The sequence below is a fragment of the Agelaius tricolor genome, unplaced genomic scaffold, assembly GCF_023055355.1.
Source record: "Agelaius tricolor isolate 1412-34295 unplaced genomic scaffold, bAgeTri1.0.p SCAF_3, whole genome shotgun sequence".
NCBI classification, from domain to species: Eukaryota; Metazoa; Chordata; class Aves; order Passeriformes; family Icteridae; genus Agelaius; species Agelaius tricolor.
In genome coordinates this window covers 38,575,914-38,602,586 of record NW_027269263.1, presented here as the reverse complement: position 1 = coordinate 38,602,586, position 26,673 = coordinate 38,575,914, and the positions used below count along the sequence as shown (strand labels likewise).

Here is a 26,673-nt window from a genome sequence, read left to right as displayed (position 1 = left end):
AATGGCACAGGTTCACTGTACATTTAACAGTAATATTATTTAAATGAAATCCCCAACACAGTTTTTGAGTCAGAAAAGCTGTTTTAAATTTAGATTCATGCAAGCCTATGATATCCTGAGGACTTAATTGCTGTTAAATACTTAGCTTTAAAATTCATTGTCTTCTGCAGAAAACTTTCATTAATTTTTCCCAGTACCTCATTATTTGCCACAGAATTTTCTAATGTTCATGTTGATACACTACATTCTCAATTTACAAGCTGGTTGCTTTGGTTTTCTGTGAAGAAATGAACATTTTTCTGAGAAGATTACTTGCAATGCACATATCATGCACTGATGCTATTTCCCTTTACAGAGGGATGCAGGCTGTTTTTGGAAAAATAATGTGCTTGGTGCTACAGGGTCTCTGTTTAAATACAACTCTCTTATAGGTGCTTGTGTTCCATCTCATCGTTACCTTGTTCCCTCCTTTCTTCTTTATTGTTTATCACCTTTTTCTAAGTTGAAAGACTAGTTTTTGAAAATATCTATGCATGGGCTTCACTCTACTCAGTGATACTGAAGGTAACAGGAAACCAAATATAAGGAAGCTTTTAAAGAATGCTGAAATATTTTTCTGCATCTTATTTCTTTTCACGATCAAGGTGTCAACATGAAATTTGGCAGTTAATTTTGGGCCAGAGCCTTTTTAGTCAGTGACCATATATGTTTCTGAAATCTGGTGAGTGTTCAGTAGCTCTTAGAATTACACTAATTTCCTAATAAATATGATGAAGTTTCGTATTGCTCATTTAAAAAGAAATGTCATAATTTATCTTAAAGTCTTCTGCATTGTGATCAAGTGTTTTAGCCTTTCATGAAAAAAATTCTGCAGCAGAGCATGCAAAACATAATTAATATAAAGCATTGATACGTATCCATGTAAATAATAATCAGCATGGCTACTCCTTGATTAAAAACTGGGCATTTTTCCAGCTTCTTAAAATTCATAGATATAAAGCAATTTGCTAACTTGAAGACATTTTCTAAATTACATGGTCCATAACTCCATACACATTTGCTCCCTAACAAACAAGAAAAAAACCTGAAAGCCAAACAAGAGCTTTAATCAAAATATGTAAAGCCCTTGATTCATGTCTGATGTATCACTAGAAAAGCACAAATACCAAAGCAGATCAAGTGATGCCTCCATAAAAGCAATACATTCAGAGCAAGTACTAGCACCACTGATCACTTATTTTGTTTTTCCTGAACATTTCAGGAAAAGGCAGCTTATATTTGGAGTCAGACATATGTGTTTCTGACTTCAACACTTCACTTCAAAACTTGCAGGGGTAGCCTTTTGGGAGGAGGAACCGTGAGGGAGAAGCCAGAGTTGAGCACTCTTCCATCAGTCAGGCTCCTGTGTGTTACCACACACACAATTACTGCATTCCTTATAAACCTCCAAGGAATAGATGAAGGTCAAATTAATGCTCATTAGGGATCAAAAGATAAAAGCTTGATGGACTACAAGGCTCCTTCAGGACCCCAGTGAGAATGTGAGCGTTCAGAGAAATGACACTGAGGGAATGTAGTTAAGAGCAGGGGAAGTGGAGAGCCAAGTGTGATGGATGGTTCAGCAGCTGACTGCATCCTCCCTGGCAGGCTGAGCTTTTAGCTGCTGAGCTCTCCTATCTTACAGTCTAACAGCCCTAACTCATTGTTACACATTTCTATTTGGTGGTATTTACTGCAAGAGCATATTTTCTCATTGCTTTCTGTCAAGGTCACTGTGTTATCTAGGTTTATGGAATCAGTGCAGCCAGTTGTAAATGTTATATGAAAGGGAAAAAAAAAATGCTGCCAAATGCACAGAGAACTACAGAGAAAACTTTCCAAGGATTCTTGAACTAATTTACTTCATTACTGTTACACAAACGCATGGGATATGTCAGAAATGCAGGTTACCGTTCCCAGAAACATGATAAAGAATACAAATATAAAAAATAATGCAAAAATAGTTGTATGACTTTTTAATATTTTTATTTTTCTTCTGTCAAAGCCTGTCCAAGAATACTAAATAATTTAGCAAAAGGCTTTTGAATGAGAGATTAAACTGTCACAGAATGCATAATATTTGGTCTTAGACCTACTTGAGAAAAACAGCATACTTTGAAAGTATTTTCCAAGATAATTAACAGGTTTTAAGCATTTTGAGTTGCTTTTCCTCTGAGTACCAGAGATAGGATTTCGTTAGCAGTACTAAGAACTTGCTTAAAGCCTTTGTGATTGAATGAGTTTTCATTGGTGGACTTCATATTAAAAAAAAAAAAAAAAAAGAGAAAATTTTGGACTGATCTTAGCAAATAGTTTATACTAATATCAATTCTTGGGGCTCCTTGGGCTTTTCCAGCCTTGTAGGAAACAGAAATAAAAGATAAACCTTGACTGGAAAGACAGCTGCATTGACTCTGCAGAGCAGATGGCTGAAAATGTGTTTAAACCACTTGACAGGATGCAATCTACAATGTAGCATTAGTGCAATTTGAAATATTACTACATTTATTTTCAACTTTCAGAAATTCACTTCATTTAAATAAATGTCATATTGTTCAGACTGAGTCATTTCATGTTGCCTTTGGGTTGATGACACTGTGAACACTGTAATGACATTGTCAATATATGTTTAAAAAAATTACCTTTTTATCCGGAAAGTTTATCTCTAGTTCCATTCTAAAATTAATGGAGGTAGCAAAATAGAAAGCATGAATGCACTGGCAGTATGCGAGAGAAATTACAGAGTGCGCTCTAATTATATCACTGCATTACAGCAGTGAGAACTCAAACTAGAACTAATGGAACAGCTCCTCCTAGGAGCTCTGCTAAGGCACGTGGAGAGCAGAGAGGTGATTCTGGTATCAGCACAGGCTGGGGATGGGCAGATGGAGAGCAGCCCTGCTGAGAGGGGCTCAGGATGCTGGGGGAGGAGAGGCTGGACGTGACCCAGCCATGGGCACTCCCAGCACAGAGAGCCAAACGTGGCCTGGGCTGCATCCCAAGCAGTGTGGGCAGCAGGGCAAGGGAGGGGATTCCTCTCTGCTCTGCTCTGTACTGCCCCTATATTCTGCAAGCTGCAGTGCTGCATCCCTCTGTGAGACCCCCAGCACAGAAAGAAGAATCACCTGTTAGATCAAGTCCAGAGGAGGCTACCAAGATGATTAGAGGGATGGAGCATCTCTCCGGTGAGGAAGGATTGAGAGAATTGGGATTGTTCAGCCTGGAAAAGAGAGGGCTGTGGGGTAACCTAATTGTGGCCTTCTACTACCTGAAGGGACCCTCCAAGAAGGAATGAGGGACATTTTTTGCAAATGACCTTAAAGGGTTTGAAACTAGATGGCCTTTAAAGTCCCTTCCAACCCAGGCCAACCTATGACTGATGGTATGATTTAGCTCCAAGCCCCCTGCCATGGACAGGACACCTGCCAGTAGATCAGATTGTTCAGAGCCACATCCAAGCTGGCCTAGAACACTTAGGGGTGGGGCAGCCACAGATTCTCTAGGCAACCCCTTCCAGGACCTCACCAGCCTCACAGGGAAGATTTTCTTCATAACATCTAATCTAAATGTGCTCTTAGCATCCACAACTTCTCTGTGCACAAATGCAAGTAAATGCTCTTTTGAGCCAGTGAAACAGAGCATAGGTGTCACAGTATTAGAGATTTTGTATGAAACATCATTAACAGCTCCAAAATGCATGATCCCATCTCTGCTCACACAACTGAAATGACTTTTGCCACTTTTCCCTTGGCATAATGACAAAGAATGTGAAAAGCAGCTATTTTTTCTTGTCTTATAAAGCACAGCCCTTCCTGAAACTGTTTTTCAGTGGTGCTGGTTCCAGTTGCTGTCTCACAGCCTGGTCCTTTGCTTGAAACAAAAAGATATAAAAGAAAAGTACAGCTGTGAGAGTGTTAGCATATTATGATAATGGTCTTAAATTTGCTTTAGGGAGTATATAATCTTTTGTGACTGATGGTTTGTGGGTGTTAAGGGAGAGACCAGGGTAAATATTCTTGTGGGTCTCCTGACTTAACATCTGTTGTGCAGTTACTTCAGGCTTTGGGAAAGTAGATTCAGAGATCCAGCAGTCCTTTAGTGCATTCACATATATTAATGTATAGCAAGGTTTTGGCAGTGTAATAGTAATTAAACAGCTTAATCTTCCTTTGTCTAAAAAGAAAGAATATACAAGGAATGCTGGCATGTGAGTATTACTTAAATAATTGTAAAAGACGGTAGATGTGACATGAAATTTGTACAAGGCTATAAAACATATGATGCCAGGAAAACAGCTGGAATTTATGTAGAAACATCTATATTAAGGGATGAAAATGCATTATTTTATGAGATTTCATAACAAAGTGTAAGCACAGATGTCAGAATGAAATGTTTAACCTACTTATCACATTGGAAGAGTGTCCTAGACAATTTAGGGAGCTTAAACTAACTTTTTGGCTTGTACAAAAATTAATATTTCCCACATGCACAAATTTTAAATTAAAATACTGGAATATACATAAAGAAAACCTCAAATTAAGGGAGCTGTGGTGGTAAGTACACATTATTAACTGAAAGAAAACAGCTCAAAGGGAGTATTATATTTAAAGGGTTTTTAAATTCATGATACATTCCAAATTTTTCTCATTTGAAAGTATGGAATCAGGCTCAGACAACCTATCTGAATTAATACATCCATATTTGAGCTCAGCTATTAGGTCTTGTAGGTGAAGCTAACATTACGTGCTTTGATCTGGAAAGCTGTAACTTAAAGTCCCAGCCTAACTGCTACAGTGAAGATCAGCAGAGATGCAGTTTTCCTGTTCCTGGTAAGGAACTGTCTGTTAGCAAATACTAAACAAATTTTTCATTTTCAATTTTGTAAATACTTCCATGTCATCACAGGAAGAAGGACTGGGAATTTTTTTTTTTTTTTAATTAAAAATAATTGTTTTCATATGTCTTAAATGAATACTGTTACTGTGTTTAGCAATAAAAACAACTAGATTTTTTTTTTACTTGCCTTAGATTTATTTATTTTCAAACTTATACCTATTATTTGATACTGGGATGAAACTTTTTGCTTTGAGTTAAAAAGAGATTTCCAGTTGAAAGGGTCTTTTTTTTTTATTTAGAGAAATTCTATTGTTTACATATTTCAAAAGGGCTTGCTTTCTAACTCAGACAGAAGCCCAACCATTAATTTTCCAAACATAACTCTAAAATCATGTTCTTCCATGTTTCACTGCTTTCTTCATATGGTCTCAAAGGGGAAAGCCTTGCTTGTCACAGTTCTGCTTAGTGGCTCCCTTCAAATGGAAATAAAGAAATGGTAGTTATGTCGTCATATAAGCTCTCAGTTAAATCTTTTAGCGCTTCATAAGTGTTCTAGTCTTTTAATAAGTCCCTGGGCTGTTGTCTATTTGGTTGTCCATTCCATGCTGTGGATGTTTGCTGGCTTCAATAAATAGTTATGCTTAAGACTCCCTGGAACTCAAGCTATTTAATAAATACACAAACTAAGATCTAAACATCACTTAAATCTTTGCTTTCCAGTCAAGTTAACTTCAAGTTGATCTCTGTATTAATGAGCTATTAGAAAAGACAGGCAGGCACAGGGCAACTCTATTGTAGAAGCTTATTTCCATAAGGAAGTAAGGTAAAAATTGATCATTTGGCATATTTTTAAGACTTCTGTTGTGTATATGCAAATAGTAATTAACATTTTCAGCCTATCAATAATAATTCTCTAATGCATTTAAGGTAATTCAAAGATTGGAGTCTAAAATATAACTTTGCCTATGAAAGCACACTTTTAAATTTCATTTGATTTGGCTTTTCACTTCATGAAGTTTCTGGCATTTTTTCCTTTAGATTTTCATAAAAACAGAGACTTTAAATTGTTTCCAGTATAGTGAATAACTTGCAGTGAACTCAGATGCAAATCAAGGCATTCCATTTTGTACTAGGTACCTGCTCTGTCTTGAGTTTGAAATGCATTGCATTCTATGATGTTGGGTTTTTTGGGTGCTTTCTTTATTTTTTAAAAATTTTGTGTTGTATAACTTCTGTTATTGCAAAAGCAAGACTGTTTGTAATGGTTTGGACCAAATATAGTGCAACCAGATGCTATGCAGGTTTACCTAAAGAGCTTTGACAACCTCTTAGTCTTGATATGTAGCACACCATCTATTCTAGCCATGGTTGTTCAAAAACATATAATGTATGTCATGCTAAATTGCACTCTAGCTGTTTGGTTAGTATGGATGTAATTATACCATAAAGTGAATTGCAGTTGAAACTGAAAAATGGACCTAGAGCAATATTTTTAAATTTTATAGGTTTTTATGCTAAACTACATTTTAGATTTTCCCAGACAGTCTATAGTTATCTTACTGTGCATTAGCACTCCTCTCTTGATAAGGCAAGGGAAAGCAAGCCTCAGGGGCCAGAGATTTATGTTCTGATTTGACAATATTTTTAAGCTTGTGTGTGGTTCTAAGTAGGGGTGCAGGAGATGCTGCAGTTTTAAGTAATTTTAGTCTGCTTGCCTGGGGAATCCTCCTGCTCTGTGGAGTTTTGATACCTGTTTCATACTTGAAATACTTCAGTCCTTGCACTTTCAAAACTTTCATTGACCGATCTTGGTATTGATTGTTCGTGAACTGTAACAATCCCTCTTGCTTGTCTGATGTCTTTAATCTTTTTATCCATCTCCATAACTAATCAATATTTATATTGTCATGGAGGCAGTATATCCACATCCAGTCTTGTGTCTGCAAATTCACAGAGTGTTTGTAAGACATATTGGTACAGAAACAGTTTAACATTTTCTGGGATAGAAGAGGAAAGCATTCCAATATGTTGTAAATACAAAGATAGAGTTACCTGTTACCTGAAATTGCATTTTCTTTCTACCAACAGGTCCCATAAGCAGCATTTTGGTGAATAAGTATGGTAGCCGGCCTGTGATGATAGCTGGGGGTATCCTCTGTTCTTTTGGAATGATTGCATCCTCTTTCTGCAATAGTGTCCTTGAGTTGTATATATGTATTGGTGTGGTTGGAGGTAAGAGTCCTGTTTAAAAGGTTATTTTATGTTATAACAAATTATTTCTAATATTGTTCTACAAATGAGCCTCACTGATCAAGAATTCTCTGTGTACAGATGCAATCCAAGAAGGTAGTAAAATCAGTTAATTTCAGCCATCTAATCCTTTAAATTAACTGGCATGATATTAAATTATTTCTTAGGACAATCCAGAAACAACTGATGAATTTATTCAATAAATGCTGTATGTATGTACTTTTCCACATTGCATATAATTGTGGTATAAAAATTGATTGGCTCATGACAGCACTTATTACAGTCATTTGTGTACAATTTCACATTTGTTGTTTTAGCTTTCAGTCATGTTGCACTGCAAACAGGATGGCAGAGGCTAGCCAAATTCTAGTAGAATTGTGAAAACTTGTACCAGATTTCTGTAGGTTTTTTACAAACACATAATCTCACCGAAAAGTCTAACAACTTTCAGTTCAATATTTTTCTGTTTAAAATCCCCCAGGGTCAGTCACCAAATAAAATTATTCATAATCATCTATCACAGGCCTAGATATCGCCTAAAGTAATGACTTAAACTCATTGTAACGCCAGTAAATTAAAGAATCTCCTTATTAAACGTTGTGGGGTTTTTCCCTTCTCAGAATAAGAAAGGAGAGGTGAAATATTGCAGGTAATAAATGAATGAGATAATACCTGTATATTCAGGCTCATCTTCCTTTATGTTGAGACTAAAGGAGTCTGTTTTTGTTCAGTGATTAATCCTTAAAAGTCTTATTTTTGACATCCTAAACATGGTGCCTACTGAAAGAGTAATGTCAGAGTCTGGGAATGGGCCTATGAAGGAAGAGAGTTTCTCTCCTGTACCATCAAGCAGAGGCATATTAGAGTTTATGGCTTAGATGTCTTAATACATAGAGAAGGCCTAGAGGATCAGCTTTGGGTTCAGTTTATACAGTCGACTGCTCTGGGTGGGTGGTCTGCTCCCACATGTGTCCTTTAAAACTCCTTAATAGTGACCTGGGGAAGGAGAGCTGAATGTGCTGGAAAATAATTTGCTATTTTATCCTCCAGTTTTGCAGACAAGTTGTATATTAATTAGAGTTGGAAATAGGAAATTAGGAGATTTATGCATTTAAATAAACCCTACATTCATTGTAGTTGAGGTGACATTTAATAAGTTTTGTTAAATGAGCCAGGAGAGAATTGTATTATAGTTTAGCAAATAAAAAAATGGTGAGTCAAGGCACGGATACCATCATTCTTCTGTATGTGATTCCCCTGTTTCTATCATTGCTGAAACACAAAAAGGAGTTTTGGCTTTCAATGCAGCACTGCAGGGGAAGATGACCAAATGCCACCATGACACAGTCTTGGTATGAGCACTCATAGACATCAGTGAGGCTGAATTTCATTTTCTGATGCTAGTTGGTTTCAATATTGAGAATCACTGAGTTGGATACTGGTCGTTTTAAAAATTACTTGAAAGAGCTGAGATGTGATTTTCACTGCATGACCTGCAATAATACTGTCTTTTATGTGTTGTTTAGGTCTGGGTTTAGCATTCAACTTACAGCCTGCCTTGACCATGATTGGCAAGTATTTCTATAAGAAGCGTCCCATCGCTAATGGATTGGCAATGGCTGGAAGTCCAGTGTTTCTGAGCACATTGGCACCTCTCAATCAATTCCTCTTTAATGCTTTTGGCTGGAAAGGAAGCTTTCTTATTCTGGGAGGACTTCTTTTGAACTGCTGTGTGGCTGGGTCACTTATGAGACCTGTTGGACCAAAAAAAGTCCCTCCTGTGAAAAAAGATGTTGAAAAAGGCACAGGAGATTCTGCCTTGCACAAAAACAACAAGAAGTCTTGTTGGCAAACTATGAATAAGTATCTAGATCTGTCCCTTTTTAAACACAGAGGGTTTCTGATATATTTGTCAGGAAATGTCATTATGTTTATTGGTTTCTTTGCTCCAATAGTATTCTTGGCTCCTTATGCCAAGCACAAGGGAATTGATGAATATTCTGCTGCTTTTTTGCTGTCTATCTTAGCCTTTGTAGACATGTTTGCTAGGCCTTCCATGGGACTTGTGGCAAACTCCAGGTTTATCCGGCCAAAGATTCAGTACTTTTTTAGTTTTGCTGTCTTGTACAACGGAGTCTGTCATATCTTGTGCCCTCTGGCAAAAAATTACACTGGCTTGGTGATATATGCTGTGTTTTTTGGGTTTGCATTTGGAATGGTTAGCAGCGTTCTTTTTGAGACCTTGATGGACCTTGTTGGAGCTGCCAGATTTTCCAGTGCGGTGGGACTGGTCACCATTGTGGAATGTTGCCCTGTGCTCATAGGCCCTCCTCTAGGAGGTAAGAATCTATTTCTTTCCATTTTTTTTCAGACATTACGGCATAATCTTGCAATGTAACGTTGAATTAATATAAACATTGTTCTTAATGTTTTCCTTTTACTAGAAATGTACTGTAACAGCCTGATAGTAAAAAATAACTGCATCAGTTACTTTTCTCCAACCTAGGGGCAGCCTCAAGAGTGCTTACTTACACTTGCTTAAACACCTTTAATTTATCTAAACAGAGAGAATGGGCATTTCCAGAGAGGAAAAAACTAACAGGAAAGTGTCAGAAGAAACACAGGCCTGCTCAGCGTTTTTGGCAGGGTGCACACATGGTGGGATTCCATCAGGGTGCTGTGGAGCATTGCAGCCTGGCATCACTTCACACCCCAGCTCTGCTCACAGCCAGTCCTTTAGCCTGTTTCTATAGCCAATAGATGGGGCAAGGCAATGCAGAGGGTGAACTGACTGAAAGATGTTAGCGTCACCAACTTCTCTTTTCAGGTGTAAGGGGAGCTTAAAGGGAGCCTAGGTGCATCACCTGGACTTTATTCATGAGACTTGGGCTTCTAGCAGCAAAAATGAACAGTATTTTCAGAAAGTATTTTCAGAAAGTATTTTCTGTTTGCTATCTATTTTCTCAGTATTCAGTAATGCTGATAGTAAGCTTTATATTATTGAGATTTCTGATGATATAAGAGATTAAAAAATAGATGCTCTAATTTTATTGAGAAGCATTGGTGTGTATCTTGGTGTGTGTGTTGCAGTATAAGCCCAACAATATGCGAATATAAAGATAGTGAGATTGCCAGCCTAAGGAACATTAGCACTGTACCCACATTAGCACTGCCTCAGAAGTCAGCAAGATTGTGTGCCTAAAAGCATTTATATATACCAAAATACTTCAGATTACTGTCAGTATTTCTATGAAAATAGCATTGTTGTGTGCAATTCTGAATATGCCAAAACAGTTACACTCACTTCAGTAAACTAATATTTATACAAGTAAATTTTTAATATGTCTAAAAGCATTCCATATTTTTCTCATCATTTAACATACAAATCCACTTTGGCTAAGGTAGAGCAAAATATATCCTCACACAGACTCTTTCTGTGCCACCTAGTGGGGAGTCTGAGCCTCTAACCACTGGAGTCCAGCCTTTTCAGTGAGGTTCTGAAATCAGTATCAACTCAAAAGATATAAAATCCAATATTTATGGAGAAGTAGCTTACACAGGTATTTGTTTTTCAGTATAAAAACTTTTCAGGAGTTTTGGAAAGCATTTTTTTTGTGCTATAACACCATGAATAATTGATCTAACTTGTTAAACAGAGGCAACAAAGGGGGTGAACATATGGAAAAGCTAAGCTCCAGTTTTGACTAGTTCATATGTTTTAAAATAGTATGCTGAAGCATTGCTAATTCAGAATTTTGTTTTTAAATATTTTTTATGAGACTACTCATTGATAAAAATCAACAGATTGCACTATTTACACTAATAAGTGAGTTGTACACTTGCAGTGCTATTTGAATTTGTCCTAATACTAGGTTTGTGAAAAAAAAAGTCTGGAATAATTTCATGGCCTGTAAACATGTATCAGGTGAATAGGCTGGCATTATGCTTTTAGCCCAGTAAAAGCATCTAAATGCATACTAAATTGAAGTGTGCAGCTTACCCTGTGAGTTTCAATTATAGTGTAGGAAAGTTCAGAGCTAAATACTTGGATACATAGAGATGTTAATTTGGGAATTGGGAAAATTTAGAAGAAATTTCTCATAAATTGGAAGAACTGTTATATTTTTCTCTCCTTGTCATAAAGAAATTTAATCTCAGAGGTCTGAATGTAAGTTTTAGGTATAGGGCTCAGAGTTTAAAACTCAGCAGTTGAGTGTGATGGCTGGAGGGAGAAGCCTTTCTATCTCTCACCAGAGTAAAGTAAAAGTGAAAAGCAGGCAGCTGATGCACAGAGACAGCAGCCTAAAAAGGCAGATTTCTCTTCATCCTATTGTCTTTATGCAGCCTCAGTGAGTGTCAGACTGTCACTCCAAACAATAGGAAAACACAATTAGGAGGTGAATAAAATAATAAGGTAATGAAAGAATGAAAATAAAAGAACTGAAAAACTGTCATTATTCATTAAGCTTTACTTTGTTCTTCAACATTTTATGATTGTCAGTGTCTTCAGTTGCTATCTCGATTAATACGGGGCTTTTTTGCAAGTTCCACTATCTATGTTAGACAGCTTTAACGTGTTGAAAATGCATTTCTGCTCCAACTTCAAAACAAAAAAATATATAGATATTTTTACCAAGGGAAACATGTGCATTTTATTTAGTATCCTAGTCTAAATACACTTTTTCTCTCTTCTTATCTTTGTATTTCAGGTTGGTTAGTAGATGTTACTGGGGAATATAAGTACATGTATTTTGTCTGCGGAGTGATTGTGACTGTGGCCAGTATCTGGTTGTTCATTGGCAATGCCATCAACTACAGGCTGTTGGCAAAAGAAAAGAAGTTAGAAGATGAGAAGCAGAAAGCACAGAAGAACGCTGACCCAAAGGAAGCAGAACCATTAACAAACAATGAGAATGAAGATGCTTCCAGCAGAGCTGATAAAGCTCCTGAAGATCCATCAGAAAGAGAAACCAATATTTAATCTGAAATATAGCTAGGAAGGCAACATTTATGACTTCCATTAGGAATATGTCTTCAGGACACAGGCCAGGTTTTGTGGTAATAATGATCAGTCACAATATTGGATGGGAACAGATTTTTGCCCTATGGCAAGACTCAAAGCTAAATTACTATCTACAGTGTATTTGTTTCAGAGATATAAAATTACAATTACAGAGGTAGTGACTCAATGCAAATGAATCCATTGAATTTTGACTCTGGACAATCAAGAGTCAGATAAACCATGCTATAAAGCCTTCCAATGACAAACAGTTTTGTTTCAGAAGTCTATCTAGTGCAAGAGTATCTCCTACTCTTATTTGGGAAGATACTTGCATTCATCTTTATGATGTGGTTAAAGTCTTTTGAAATAACCTGTCCAAATTCTACTTGCCATTAATATTAAAGAGAACATAAAGTCAAAGATTTGTTTCAAAAGAGACATAATACCTGACTGTAGCACACTGAAACATTCTTCTCTTTTGTACACCCACTAGATAAAAAATATGGCTGCATAAGCAATTATGGATATAAAAGTTAAGTGTAGGAGACAAATAATTGGTGATCACACCTCTAAAATGCAATAAAAAGCTGATTTATAATATATTCCAGAAGTAGTTTCCTCCAGTGATAGCTGATTACATAGTACTTCAACATATACATTTGAATTCAAAGTATGTTCACACCTTGCTAATTCAAACTAGCTAAAATCTGCCTGTACATAAAAGATATAAACCCAAGTTTTACATTTCTAACAAGAGTGGCAATCACTTTGTTTGCCTATGTATTCCTCTGTAGCTGAAGGATCTGGATCAGACTGTGAAGCCATTTTCCTAAAGGGACTAGATTCATAATCTGCTGATGTTAAAAGGATACTAACCCTTGGCTTTTGTGGCCTTAATGAGTTTCATGACAATGACTTCAAAGTCGATGCTTGGCTTTATTGACAAGTTGTTAGTTGTTTGATGGTGTCTTGAGAGGAGATTTAAGATCTAACTTCTGATCTTTGCAGATGGGTAGCTTCCCAGTTCCCACTTCTCTTTCCCAGGAATTTAGTGAAAAGCTACTTCTTTTTTTTGTAGTGCTGCTTTGAGCAAAAATGCTGCAAGGCACCTTGACAATGCCAGTCTGGAAGCTTTGTATTGACACACCAGTTTTATGCAGGATGTTTAGTCTTGTGTCTACAATTTCATGCAGACCATCATATAAATTAAAATGTACACAATTGTTCCTCTTCCTTTAGACAAAACAAGGCATAAACCTACAATTTTACTTTACACAAATCATTTAGTAGTGCTTTGAAAGTTAAAAGTGCAAGCTTCTGAAGATAATATGTGAAATTATTTCTGTTCTATTTCTAGGTAAGGAAAGGTGCTATTCATTTTGAAGGGATGCTTATGAATGCCTCAAAAATTGTGAAAATTAAGGGTCTGATTCATAAAACATTTATGCACTGTTTATGCAGGATACACCTACACTCAATTCCAGGAAAAGAAAATTCTTCATTTTAGTCCTCTTCTAAATCTCAAAAAGTTGGAAATATATTGGACAGAGAGCTAACTGTGATAAACACACTTTGAAGTGCCAATAACAAAATTAAAAACTCAACAGTAAAATCTAGTAGATATGGGAGGGCTTTTAAGAAAGTAATTTCTTAATATTATTATGTTCAAAAATATTTTAATTTTTCTTCTAAAAATGTGGATAGTGCTTGTTTCTGTTTTACTGGTTTATCATTTTATAAAGTTCCACAATAATGCTGATTTTTTAAGTTTTCTCATCACTGTTTTGGGGAGAAATATGAATCTACTCTCATCATGGTACAGAATTTAATACCTACTTTTTGCCTAGTTATATTCAGGAAAACCAAACTTCTCCAACAAACCCTATAAATTTTTAGGAGCATCAGAATCAAAATATGTGCATTTCAGAGTTTTGGGATAAATATGGGTTGCATGTTCAGACTCAAGCTGTGTACTTTGTAAAGAGGAATGATTCAGTCCCAGTAAAATTACAGTTCCTCTCCCCAGCCCCAGCTTCAGAGAGGAAGTAAACACATTGCACCTCCACCCAAACCTTAGCCTTGCAGCAGCCCATGACATGAAGCATTGCTCTCTTTATGGCTGTACAAACATACTGAGTGAATTCCAGGAGCTGTGAAGGCCTTGTGTGCCCATAGCCAGAAAGGATGAGTTTCAAATACTAAGCTTTCATACAGTGAGGATTATCAGTTATAAATACTGGATTATGAAAGATGAACTGAAATTTTAGCTGAAGAGTGGTCATCAAGAATATCACTCTGCTCTCAATAGCCACTGATAGAAATGCAGAGATTATTTGAAAAGAGATTAATACAGGAACTGAACCAAAATGTCCGAGGTAAAATTATAGGTGCTTATTGTTATCTATTTGCAATAAAGGAGCATGATTAAGAATAAAGGTAGAATACAAGAAGAGTCAACTTTTGACTGAAGGCTGTTAAAAGGTGCTGTTGAGTAAATAAAGGATTCAGAAAAATGATGATAAAAAAAGTCTCTCAGGAAATATGCAGGCAACTTGCCTGTTCTATGCAGGATCTCAGAATACAAAACAACATGGCATAGGAAATAAGGGAAAAACAAAGTTCCTTGAGCCATAGACACATCTGACCACTAGTAGCAAAAATTATCTCACTATCTCAGAGGAAATAAAAATTTCTGTAAACACTCTACAGAGATGCTACTTTTTCATCTCTGGTCCATTATGTTAAAAGTTAATAGTGGTGCAAGAGCTGCTTTACCACCACTCACCAATGTGCAGTTTTTAATCCCATAAGGCAAAATGATGTGGCAGGCAACTAGAGTGATATAAAGCAGGAAGAGCCAGGTTAAACATTTCCTTACACCTCTTTCATTACTCTTTCTCTTAATAATGGCAACGAAATAAAACCCATCAGCATACTCTTGATATTACTGAATATTAAAGAAGTTAAAACCCAGAAATGAGTGAAGAAAATTGGAACTGTGTCTATGCAAAAACTGTCTCAAATTAAAAACCTGTGTCTTCCAAATAACAGGTCCTAAAGGGGCAATTGCCTAGTATAGGTAGCTCTTATTTCTAAAAGTAATGATAATAATAAATTGCCTTGAATCAACTTTATTCTGAACATCAAGCAGCGAAATGAGTATAACTTGCCTTCAAACTCCTGAATATCACTCCTACTTGCACTGACCTGTAATTTGTACTGTAAACCATTTCATTGCTACATTTCTGCTTTTGAGATTAGACCTGGGTATATACATAATTTCTCTGAATTGCTCTGGTTTCTCTTAATTACCTCACCCTCAGTTTGAACCACTGAAGGGTCAGGACTAAGACATTCCCCTGATCAGTGATGAAGAAATTTACTCCAACTTTCTAGCACGTGTCTCTTATGCGCTCTAAGAATCTATAGTCTCAGTGCAAGCAAATCCGTAACTGGTCTTGTTTTCATTTATACTCATGTATACTTCATTCTTTTAGTTTCTCTGCTACAGTATTTCTAAGCCTGATTGCCCTTTTTCTCTTCTAGAAAAAATAATGTGAAAATTTTAAAAGTAGTAGGAAGGTGGATAGCATCAATAATATTTTCCCCAATTTCATATCAGGGTTAAATTTTAAGTTGTTTTAAAATACACATCCAGATACTTCTCTCTCTTTTGGGTTTCTTTATATCATATACTCTATTAGCTGGAGAATTCTCCTGTATTGCCCTTTTCAACTCCAGAGAAAGACTCTTCACTAATAATTCTCAGTACTATTTCAGGAACGTATCAAAATTTCACCCCTCCCATCTCTCCCCATTGAACTGTGGTTGCAATTGTTGTTAATTCTGTATTTCCATGAAGTTCAGAAAAGCATCTTTTTGTATGAAAGACGACAATGCTTTTATTTCAGGAGTGTGTTTTGTGAACTGCTTTGACAGAGCTAGGGAAAATCTTACTTCATCTTCAAATAGATTTTTTTAAGTGACACTGTCCTTATTGAGAGGAGGTACAGCTTTACTTACTGCTGAAGGGAATGGCAGCCAATTTCACTGACATTGATTCATATCAATGCAAAATTCACATGAATTTTAATAGTCATGTTACATATCAGCATCCACTGTGCTTAAAATCATTTGGCAATGTGTACATGATTGTTCCTCCCAGAGAATTCTCATTCCTTTTAAACATTCCCCACCTCCACCACCCCATACTTTGTTTTGATGTAACAAAAAATTTGGACTGGGGATGCAGTGACTTATACTTAAATATTTCTTGTTTGTTTTCCTGAAATGACACATTTTCTATGTTGCCAAATGCAACATTTTTCATTTCCTTCTTTCATGTCTGGTTGTGAATATTAGTGGAGAGATATTACTGGGATACATAAGTTAAAGATACTATATGCAGCCAGATTTTGGACTGCTATCAGGATTTCACTAAACAAAGCCAGTCACCACTTTTATAGATGAACATGCTGTAAATGACACCGACAATTTTGCCTATAACAAAATCGAATCAGGCCATTTTTGTTAGTTTCTCTATAGATTACTATTTTTCTACTCACAGGGAGGAATATAAAGGGAATTTTAAAATAATTATTTTCAGAGATGGCTTACCAGTTTTAATAAGGCTGTTTGGAATTTTTTGAGGGTGGGTGCACTTCTGATATTTGTGCAAATATATATATAATGAAAGTGCTTGCATGTACTATCACATTTTTGATGAGAATTTGCATAAGCATTGCTGTGTGATTTCAACATAATTTGCATGTTGTAGTTTTGCAGTTCAAATTTTTCTCATCGTCTACCTCTCAGTTGAAGTTTGGAGACTTGCACAACCCTGGAAGAAGAGTTAACAAAATGCATAATGGTAAAACCTGTACAGACTATTAGAAAGTCTCCCAAATATTTAAAGCTGCTTACATTTCTGTTTTCAAGGCAGGGCATATCTGTGTCCACATCTTTGTATCACTTAACATATCTTTAATCTTAACCCTTACCTGTGAAGTTTTTGCATCACTGATCTGGTTTAAAAACTCAGTGTGTCATTTAGCTATCGAAAGTCTAATGATTTTTCTGTGAGATGCTGGCCCATTATTCTTTTTTGTTTTCTTGCAATTTCTGAGTTAGGGAAATTAACAAAGTTAATATATCCAAACAGTTTATAAAATTATTACAGGACATTTTGCATCCATGAAAAATAAAATGTGTTTCTGGTTTAGAAATAATAGCAAATTTTAGCTTGCTTTTCCTTTTATGGGGCAGTTGAAGGAAGTAGTCACAAAATATTAGATTGGGGTCAAGGAATGATGATTATTCTTCATGTGCTCTTTAGAAAACCAGATATGATTGTTCCTTCAAAGATATTCTTCAAACTATTCTTGCCTTCTAGGACCTAGTAGATAGTCCACTAAAGCCAAAATGAAAATACCAATCAAAGAGCTTTACCAGACATTGGAGGTGATGTGGCTTCAGTGGAGATTTCAGCCTTATTTTCTCCATTCCAAATCTCAGGACCATCAGATATAACACAGTAAACACAGGATTTGTTACAGCTGGCAAATTTTCTATGCCTGCATAATATTCCTAATGAATCAGTCCCTAAATTAACGCACAACATGTATTATTTTAATAGCCTATGTAAATAAATTTAAAAAAAATCCCACCATACACTCTGAATGTAGATTATAAAATACAGAGGATATATTTGAATAAATATCCAAACAAGTCTGTTAACCCCAAAGGAAATTATTTATTTCCTTTCAAGCCTTCTTTGAGCAGTTTATAACCTTCATTTTTCTTATTTCCAGAGAAAATGGTTTATGTCGTCTGTGAATGTATATATGGACATATATAAGGGAATATATATGCAGATGTGGTATGTGTATATATGTATTCCCCTATATATAAAACTCTAATTTATATATATTATATATATTTATGTATATATAAAATATATATAATATTTTAGAGTAAGTTGCATATTGTGCCTGATAAATGAAACATAATTGTAAGCAAATAAAAAACTTCCACAAATGGCAGAAAAATTTGAAGCTTTTTTGTAAGAGCATATGCTATCTTTCAGTTTCTGCTAAAATTATTTATAGTAGAAATTAATTAAAAAAGCTGCAGTATTATGTAACACTGGTTTCCAACTATGACTCAGTTCAAAGCAGCCTAAGATCACTGATGATGTTCATTGAGGTAGATGGCAAAACCTACATTGTTGGTGAACTTGTTGGTGGGGTATCATTGCTGTGGAAATATTAACTAAATGATCTCTGAACAGACTGCAACCAATACACTGAGTTTTCAGCTAATGTGATATGTATGACCACTTCATACAAAATAGTGGTCGACATGATATTTTTTGTAACAAGTATGGAAAGTGAGAATACTCAAGCCTCTGCAAACAATATTTCTCTTAGATTAATATGTGAAATTCTCCAGAACATTAGTCATTAAAAACACTGAAAACATATCATACCTTTAACAGGTTTTGGTGGTTTTAATTTGTCTGCAAGTAGGCAAGCCCATGAAAAGTCTACATTTGGCTCTCACTCTTTAAAAAAGTTTTACCTTAAAATTACTGGGAGATTTTTCAGAGTGGTACATAAGTCATTTACATAAATTCCCTTCCTCAAAGAGTGTTACAGCTGCATTTTCCACTTACAGCCTACTTGGAAAGTTCACCGTATCTGCAGTTTATCAACAGAACCTGGTATTGCTATGCAATAATTAAACATGCAGTAACCATTGTTGTTGACTAATAAAGTTGTTTCTTCCTTTCTGTATTTTGCAATACTGTATGGTTTTTACTTGAATATATTGGCTAGATTTTTTTTTTTTTGACAATCATTTATTAGCTAGAGGTGCTATTTATGTTCCAAAGAGATATGAGTGAATTATAACTTTCTAGATGCCAAATCCTTTTTTTGACCTGACAAAATTCATTGTTCATAATGTATATTAACCCTGTAAAGTGCTTATGCATTGCATTAAATTGTATTTAAATGCATTTTTGTTCATTAACTTCTATTCCAGGCCTGTACTACTGTGTAATATGTCAAGTTTGTCCATATATATTTATGGGAAATTACAATGAAAATTGTGTATAATAAGCAATTGGGAGAAAAAAAGAAAAATTAAAATAAAATTTCCATGTAAATTTTTTCTGAAAGGATGTAAATTCTATTTTCTTAGTCTTCTTAATAGTATATTATTTGCACCTTCAGTGTGCAAATATTCATAGATATTTAGATTGATTCACTATTCAGTTGCAGCAAAGATCTCAAAATCACTTCTTGTTGCGTACAGAAACAGAACTTCAAGATTTCCTGTGGAGAAAAGCTACTACTAGTAACAGAACATTGTACCAACCCCTTGCTATTCCTAATTTCACCATCATTAGGATTTATTTTCATACATAATTCAAATGCCATCTGGACACCAGGGTTTCTTTTCCCCATTACTTGGACTTGGAGGTATTCCTATATTCCATGTACATGGAATGTTATTCCTTAATCACCAATACTTGTTTTGCTACAGAGATTTATCCACGTCTTGAAATACTGTAGATAAGTCCTACTTTGTATCCTCTGAATTTTATCTGTTCCTATGTTTTTGTAAATTGACTTCAGTCTACAATTGCTTGCCCCACTAAAATTTTTATTTACAGAATGTGATTGGATAATTACAATTAAGGTATTATGAGAGGTGTTAGAGACAGTATTAAGATGCATCTTTGCATATTATGTACACATCTTTTAGATCGATGCACAGAAGGCTACTAGAAAGCAAAGATATAAAAAATGAACTATCAAATAAGAAGGAAATAACTTTAACAAAGCAAATGGTTGTTATATTTCTAATAACTGTAAAATCTGTTTTTAAAGAATTATACATATAATCTTCATGATACCGAAGTTTTGATTCAGCTACCGAAATATGTTTAGATTTTGTTTAGATTATGGACCCTTGTAATAGTTGCACATCTGTTTTAATAATCATAAAAATCCATTTTCAGGCATTGACCAAGTAAAAGAACAAAAAAAAAGTTAAAAAATTCTAGTAGTAAAATTGTCCTTTTGAAACAATGAACAAGATATGATATTTAACCCTGCTCAAAGACACAGCTGATATCACTTTCATGCCTAAGGATATGTTGCCTCACTGAATCTAAATGCATAACTAAAATACATTGCTGAGAAATAGATACTGATATCAGAACAATCATTCCTATAACTGAGGTTTTGTATTTTTATAGTGTAGTGGCAAGATAAATGGAGACCTCAAACTGTAGTCCATTTCCAATATAAGCTGTTACTGTTTTCCGACAAATGTTATTTTATTCTAGTAATGAGCCCTTTTAACTCTGCTAGTTATTCCAAGTTGAGTAAATAGATTGCACTGCCATTGCAACTCAACAGTAATAGCTTCCACAGTTTTATTCCTCTGATCAGGACTTAAAAACATTTTCATTCATTGAAGTTCCTAATCTATAACTTGCAGTCAACCCTGAATTTGTGTGGGATCTGCTATGCCAGCTGGCTTCCTAAAAGTCTATGGGACCTGATGGGATTAATCTGAGAATACTCAAAGTGCTGTCTGATGTCATTGCAAGACTTCTAGCAACTGTCTTTCAACAGTCTTGGGAATCTGAAGAGGACACAGGTGACTAGAAGATGGCAAGCATCTGCATTTGCCATAGCACATTATGTCTTGCTTCATCTTCTTACATTACAGATAGAGATCAGAGGTACCAGCATTGTTTTTTAAATATAATGTCTGAATCATAAGTCAAAGAAAATTAAGTGATATATATAGTGTATTAACAAGAGTCACATAATTGGTGATTGTGATCCATTGGTTGAATAAGTAGTTCTGTTTCATTAGGTGACTTCTAATTACCCATGCCTGGTGACATCAAACTGTAAGTCTGTCTTAGTTAAAATATATCCATTGGCTGAAAGCCTGATTTTGTCATAGAAGCTTCTTAGGGCATCCTATTGTATAACACAATGATGTTCTCACCTCAAATCTCATATGTGAGAATAGGATTCTGTTCTTTTTTTGACTAGCATAAGGCCTCAGTCTTGCTGGTTTTTTTCTGTACAAAGGAACTCTTGACCTAAAAAAAAAAGTTTTGCTTTTTTTTCTCACAAGATATAAAAGAAAGATGATACACCTGGACAAAATCCAGAAACACAGAGTCAGATTTATATTTTTAGGACATTTTACCCACTTTTTTATCAGTTGGATGGATCTGAAAACATCTGGGACTGTACTGTCTTGAATTCAGTTTAAAATTTTATAATCACAGATTTAATTTATTATTTGAAAATTATCTCAAATCAATATTTCACATTAATATATGAGAATTTAAAGTAATTTGTCAAAACTAATACTCGGTTGATTTTTTTTTTTCTGGGATTTAGTCAGAATTTAGAGTAAATGGGTCTGGAAGGTAATTAAGTTACTTCCCTTCTTTCATATTTTCTTCTCCTATCTTTGTCACTGATACTGATCATGCAAATGTTAGAGACTGAATCAATGATTAATGTTTTAAACATTGTTAAGATCATCAAAGTACCTTTGTCCACTGTAGGGACTACTGTCCAGTGAAGGCCACCCCTCCCTAAATATGGCTCCAGACAGGAATTTGGACTCTGATGGAAACTTGAGATAAGATAAAGGTGGCACTTTTGTCCAAATATCTCAGATCTAAGGAGAAGTAAAGAATGCTGAGGGAGAAGAATGAATTCACAAGGGACGCCAAACTCAGCAGCTGTGCTGAAAATCATCTCTGCCTGGGTTCTTGGTGGGGGAGGCCACAGCCCACGGGCTCATCTGCTGAGGCCAGGTTTGTACACACTGACCCTGCTGCTCAGGGAGAGGAGGAGAGTTTTTGGGGATGTGACAGGAGGAGTGAACACCCATACACAAACGGCCTCAGTTGTAAAATCTCCCAACAACAGCAGTAAGGAAAAAAACCCAAACAACAACAACAGCAACAAAAATCCAAACAAACAAAAAACCCAAAACAACAAAACACAAAAATAAACTTCTTTTCCAACAGTTTGTACCTTATATGATAAAAAGGACCTCTGAGAAATTTCTTGGAAATTGTGAAGTCTCCAAAAAGAAAAAAATTAATCAAAGTGCATGCCTGGAGGACATACTGCTCAGCATTTGCAGTTATCATCCTAAAATCCTACAAATATTATTTCAATTTAAGATCAAATTAGATTTTATTGCCTGGAAATTGTCAATTTTAATTTGAGTGCTTTTAAGAGTAATATCTATACAGGGATTTATTTTGTTTCATTAAAAAAACACCTATGCATTTTCTTTCTTTTATGTGTTTCTTTTTTTCAGAACTTAATTATAATTTTTTACCCCTGGAAATTGTGTAAACATAGTTAATCAAGCAATATATGTTTATATATATATAAAATCTGTGACAGAAGAGTAATTTTCATGCCTTGTATATCAACTATATAGAGTTGAAGTCAATTCTTACTGCTGTTCCTATTTTCCCTTCCAATCTTTTTTCATAAGCTGGAAATGTGCACAGTCTATTTGAACACTAATGTTTATGAAATTGAAATGGAAAATTTACTAATGCTGCTTTACTTCTTTCTTAATTTAAGACAAGCAGAAGTTCATCAGCACAATCTGTTTCTGTTTTATCATCCTCATGAAAGTTCATGAAGACCTACAAACTGCACAAGCATTTAATTAAACTTTTATGTGGCATTAAATTTTCAGCACAAAATTAATGTGAAATATTTAGGAAAATGTGTTATGAAAACATAATAAAACTCTCAAAGCTTACTTTTGAAATAGTTTTAACTGAATACTAAAAGAAAACGTTTATCTTAGATAATCTAGTTCCGATATGACTAACTTGTTTGTGCTTGTATTTTCCACAAAATAAATATTTTCAGAAATGGTCCTGTAGAACCCTAAAGCTGTAGCTAGGTACCAAAAGAAATGGCAACATATTTTGATATATCATACATGTATCAGTTTTCACTTACAAAGAGTTTACTTTGGAGGAACAGTGATTCATTTTGTCAACCATCATAATATACTTTGATTAATAACAGCAATTCCAGTTTGGCCTGAATGATAAATGAATAGCAGTTAGGCACCATAGTTTTTCAGTTCAATCATTGAACTGAATAATTGGGGGAAAATGATTGAGGATGAAATGAAGAGGTTTTTTTCCCCTCACGGAAAAAGTGCTTATTTGCCTTAATTACAAAACAAAGATTTTCAATTTCATTTTGAACCTTCTAAATAGACATAAAAGGAAAATTGGATTCAATTTATGAAACAACAGAGTTTAGCAATGATCACATTATTCATCAGACCTATTGAGAGACAGATTCAGTTCTGCCTGACATGAATGACCTCATGATTCCCTCTTCTAAAGCTGCTGGGGATTCAGGACTGAGTTTCTCTCCTACTCATATTTTTTCCTGCCACAGAAATGAGCCATCCTTCATTTCAGTTTGCATAGTGACACTCTACTATCTGGACTATATGTCTTCCAACATCAAATATTTTATGCAAAGTGAAGGAACACCAATGAAAATAATTGCTAGTACAAAAAAAATTTCTTTTGCACAGCAAAAATCCCCTGGGGATTCCCAATTCCCTGAGTGTTTCACAGCAAATTCATTGCTTTGAAAAGTCACAATACCCACAGCTTTTAAAAGATTGGAAAAAAAAATAGATTGGCATTGATAATCTATTTCTTTTCACTCAGCTGATGTCCTCTGGAAATAATAAAAGGCCTTGTTGTTGGATATTAATAAAATCCATAGAGTTTTTGGGTTTTTTGTGATTTTTTTTTTTTTTTTTTTTTTACTTTAACATTGGATTTATTTATTTATTGCATTTGTTTGAGGTACAATTTCATGAAGGGACCCACAAGGATCATCAAGTTCAACTCATTGAGTTCCAGCCCTGGAGAAGACATCCCATACCAGGTGCCTGAGAGTGTTGTCCAAATGATTTTTCAGGCTTGGTGCCTTGACCATTTCCCTGGGGAGCCTGTTCCAGTGCCCAGACACCCTTTGGGTAAAAAATCTTTTTTTAATACCCAACCCAAATATACCCTGACAACTTCAGGCCATTTCCCTAGGTCCTGTCACTGGTCACCACAGAGAAGAGATCAGTGCCTGCACCTCCTCTTCCCCTCATGAGGAAGTTGTGGACAGCAATGAGCTCTGCCCTCAGTCTCCTCTTCTCCAGGCTGAACAGACCAAGTGACCTCAGCCTCTACTCAAGGCTTCCTGCCCAGACACTTCACCATCTTTGTTGCCCTTCTTTGGGCACTCTCCAATAGCTTTGTATCCTTAGCACCCAAAACTGCCCACAATATTCAAGGTGAGGCCACCCAGTGCAGAGCAAGGCGGGACTTGCTCAGCTGGCCGTGCTCTGCCTGATGTACTCCAGGACACGGTCGGCCCTCCTGGCTGCCAGGCCACACTGCTAATTGAAAATGACTGCTTCACAGAACTAGGTATTTTTCTTCCCACCCACAAACCCAGAGGCATAAAAGTTTCATCTGGATACAAAAGGTTACTGAAAATGAGAAATTGCCTCAAAGTAGCAATTATTTTCGAAGGGACTTAATCTTTCTGGCAATGTTATTCCCACAAGTAACAGTGTCATTAAATGGTCTTAATTCTGGAATCCACTCAGGTTTATTAAAGCAAGATTTTTCTCTTAAAATTAATCAAGGGAATCATATTAAAATCTCATTTTTAAGTTCTGTCTTTGTAGCAGCAGCAGCAGCAGCAGCCTGGAGATTCAGTGCATCTGGCAAAGGGTTGCAAGTGCACTGCTAGCAGTAGTCCTAGGTATTGAAGGTGTGACATACTTCATTGTCCTTAAGAGTGACACTAACAGGAGTTTACAACCAGAGAACTGTTTTAAGTACTTCAGTTGGTGAAGGGCATCAACAACAAGCATGAATCACCCTGAAGCCATTTAGAACCCCTGTTTGAGTATCTGTTAATAACTTTTTCCCACACCTGTGTCCTCAGACTCAGCAATGTGTTTTCTGTTTATTGAAGCAACAGTCACTGCTAGGCATCCAGGCCAACCTTTCCCTCACCTTCCCCGGAGTGCTGACAAGAGAGCTGACTGTAGAGCCTGAAGTGGAAATTGCTGGCCTCACACTTTTTGCACTTTCTCCAGAACACAGCTAAGCATCCACAATACACTGCTGAGCGATGCCTTGCTTCAGTGCTGCAAGGTGCTCAGGTCAGGGGCTTGTCTCACTGGGTTATATCAAGAAGTATCTGTTTTATACACAGTCCAGACTCTTCCTCACTCTGCCCCAAACCCTGCCAGGGATGATCACAAACCTTTCAGGCTAAATAGTTTGTATGGTTCTTTATTTTGCATTTGTAAGCTTAAGTGTGGATGAACAAAATAGACAGGGAAAAAGTAAGGTTTTTAATTTGGGGAATTCTGTTTCTGATATATTTTACCAAAAGCATGAAAAAGCTCACATGAATCAATCAAAGGTCTTTGCGAATACATTCTTGCACATAAGGGTGCCTGTACCTAGGAGGGTTTCTCTGCTAAGTGTTTGGTCACCTTATGGAAAAATACATTCTTGGTCAAAAATTTTTTGACCAACACAAGTGACTGGGAAAATTCTTAGTAGTCACATGCTGGAATTACCTTAGGCTGGGTGAAAGGAACAAGAAACAAGTTTCAGCTGTAACAAATTCGTAGAAGAACACCTCCATAGATCTCTCTTCCACTCCTGAAAAGACTTTTATATATGTACTTTACAGGATAGCTTATACCTTTAGAGAATTGTACTTTTGAATAGAATCCCAGTATAAATAAAAACAATTTAAAATGCAAGATAATTTAATTTTGTTTCATGTGTGTACTATGAATTATTACAGGAAATTTCCTTTCCAGGCCTATTTTCCTACCTTTATAAGTATACAAGAAGTCGTGGCTCAGTAAAGAAATGTGAAACCTATGAATTCAAGGGATAATATCAGTGATCACTAATATTTTTATGTTCTGAGAACACATACTGTTTTCCATGTCACTTTTTAGCAGCTGAAGAACCACTTCCCCTGTTACAGAATTGCAGGCAATAAGTTCTCAGCATGAAATTGCTACATCCCTGAAGAAAATGTACAACACAGCTACTAACTTTCTAACACCTCTGGCCTGAAAAGATCTTCATGGTTCTGTAAAAAACCAGACAAATTTAAAGACATTTCTCTATTTCTCTATTCATGCACATTTTCTTTTTTTTTAATGGGGTTTATTACTATATTACTTTTTCATAGTTCCTAGTCTCGAGACAAGATGCAACAAAGGGGAAAATCTCTGCTTTCCCATTAATATGTGAATAATATCTAAGCTAAAAGCAGGTAAGTGGAATGTAGAAGCTGGTCTTTACCTGGCTAGTTCTTCTCTCACATTTTTCTTTCACAGGGACTTTCTAAATGCACTCTTGTGTCTCTCAAAATGGTTTCCAACTGAAAATAGATGTA

At 35.7% G+C, this 26,673-nt stretch overlaps 1 protein-coding gene across 4 annotated transcripts in view; it reads left to right on the top strand.

Moving 5' to 3' along the window:
• The window catches only part of SLC16A7 (solute carrier family 16 member 7), an 80,222-nt gene extending 60,915 nt beyond the window's left edge, over nt 1–19,307 (top strand). For all 4 annotated transcript variants that reach the window (XM_071423533.1, XM_071423534.1, XM_071423535.1 and 1 more), the window contains 3 exons: nt 6,964–7,107; nt 8,652–9,464; nt 11,835–19,307. In XM_071423533.1, coding sequence (XP_071279634.1) covers nt 6,964–7,107; nt 8,652–9,464; nt 11,835–12,106 — 1,229 coding nt within the window. In that variant the 3' untranslated portion in view covers nt 12,107–19,307. The remainder of the gene's footprint in view (nt 1–6,963; nt 7,108–8,651; nt 9,465–11,834) is intronic.
• The last annotated feature ends 7,366 nt before the right edge of the window (nt 19,308–26,673 follow it).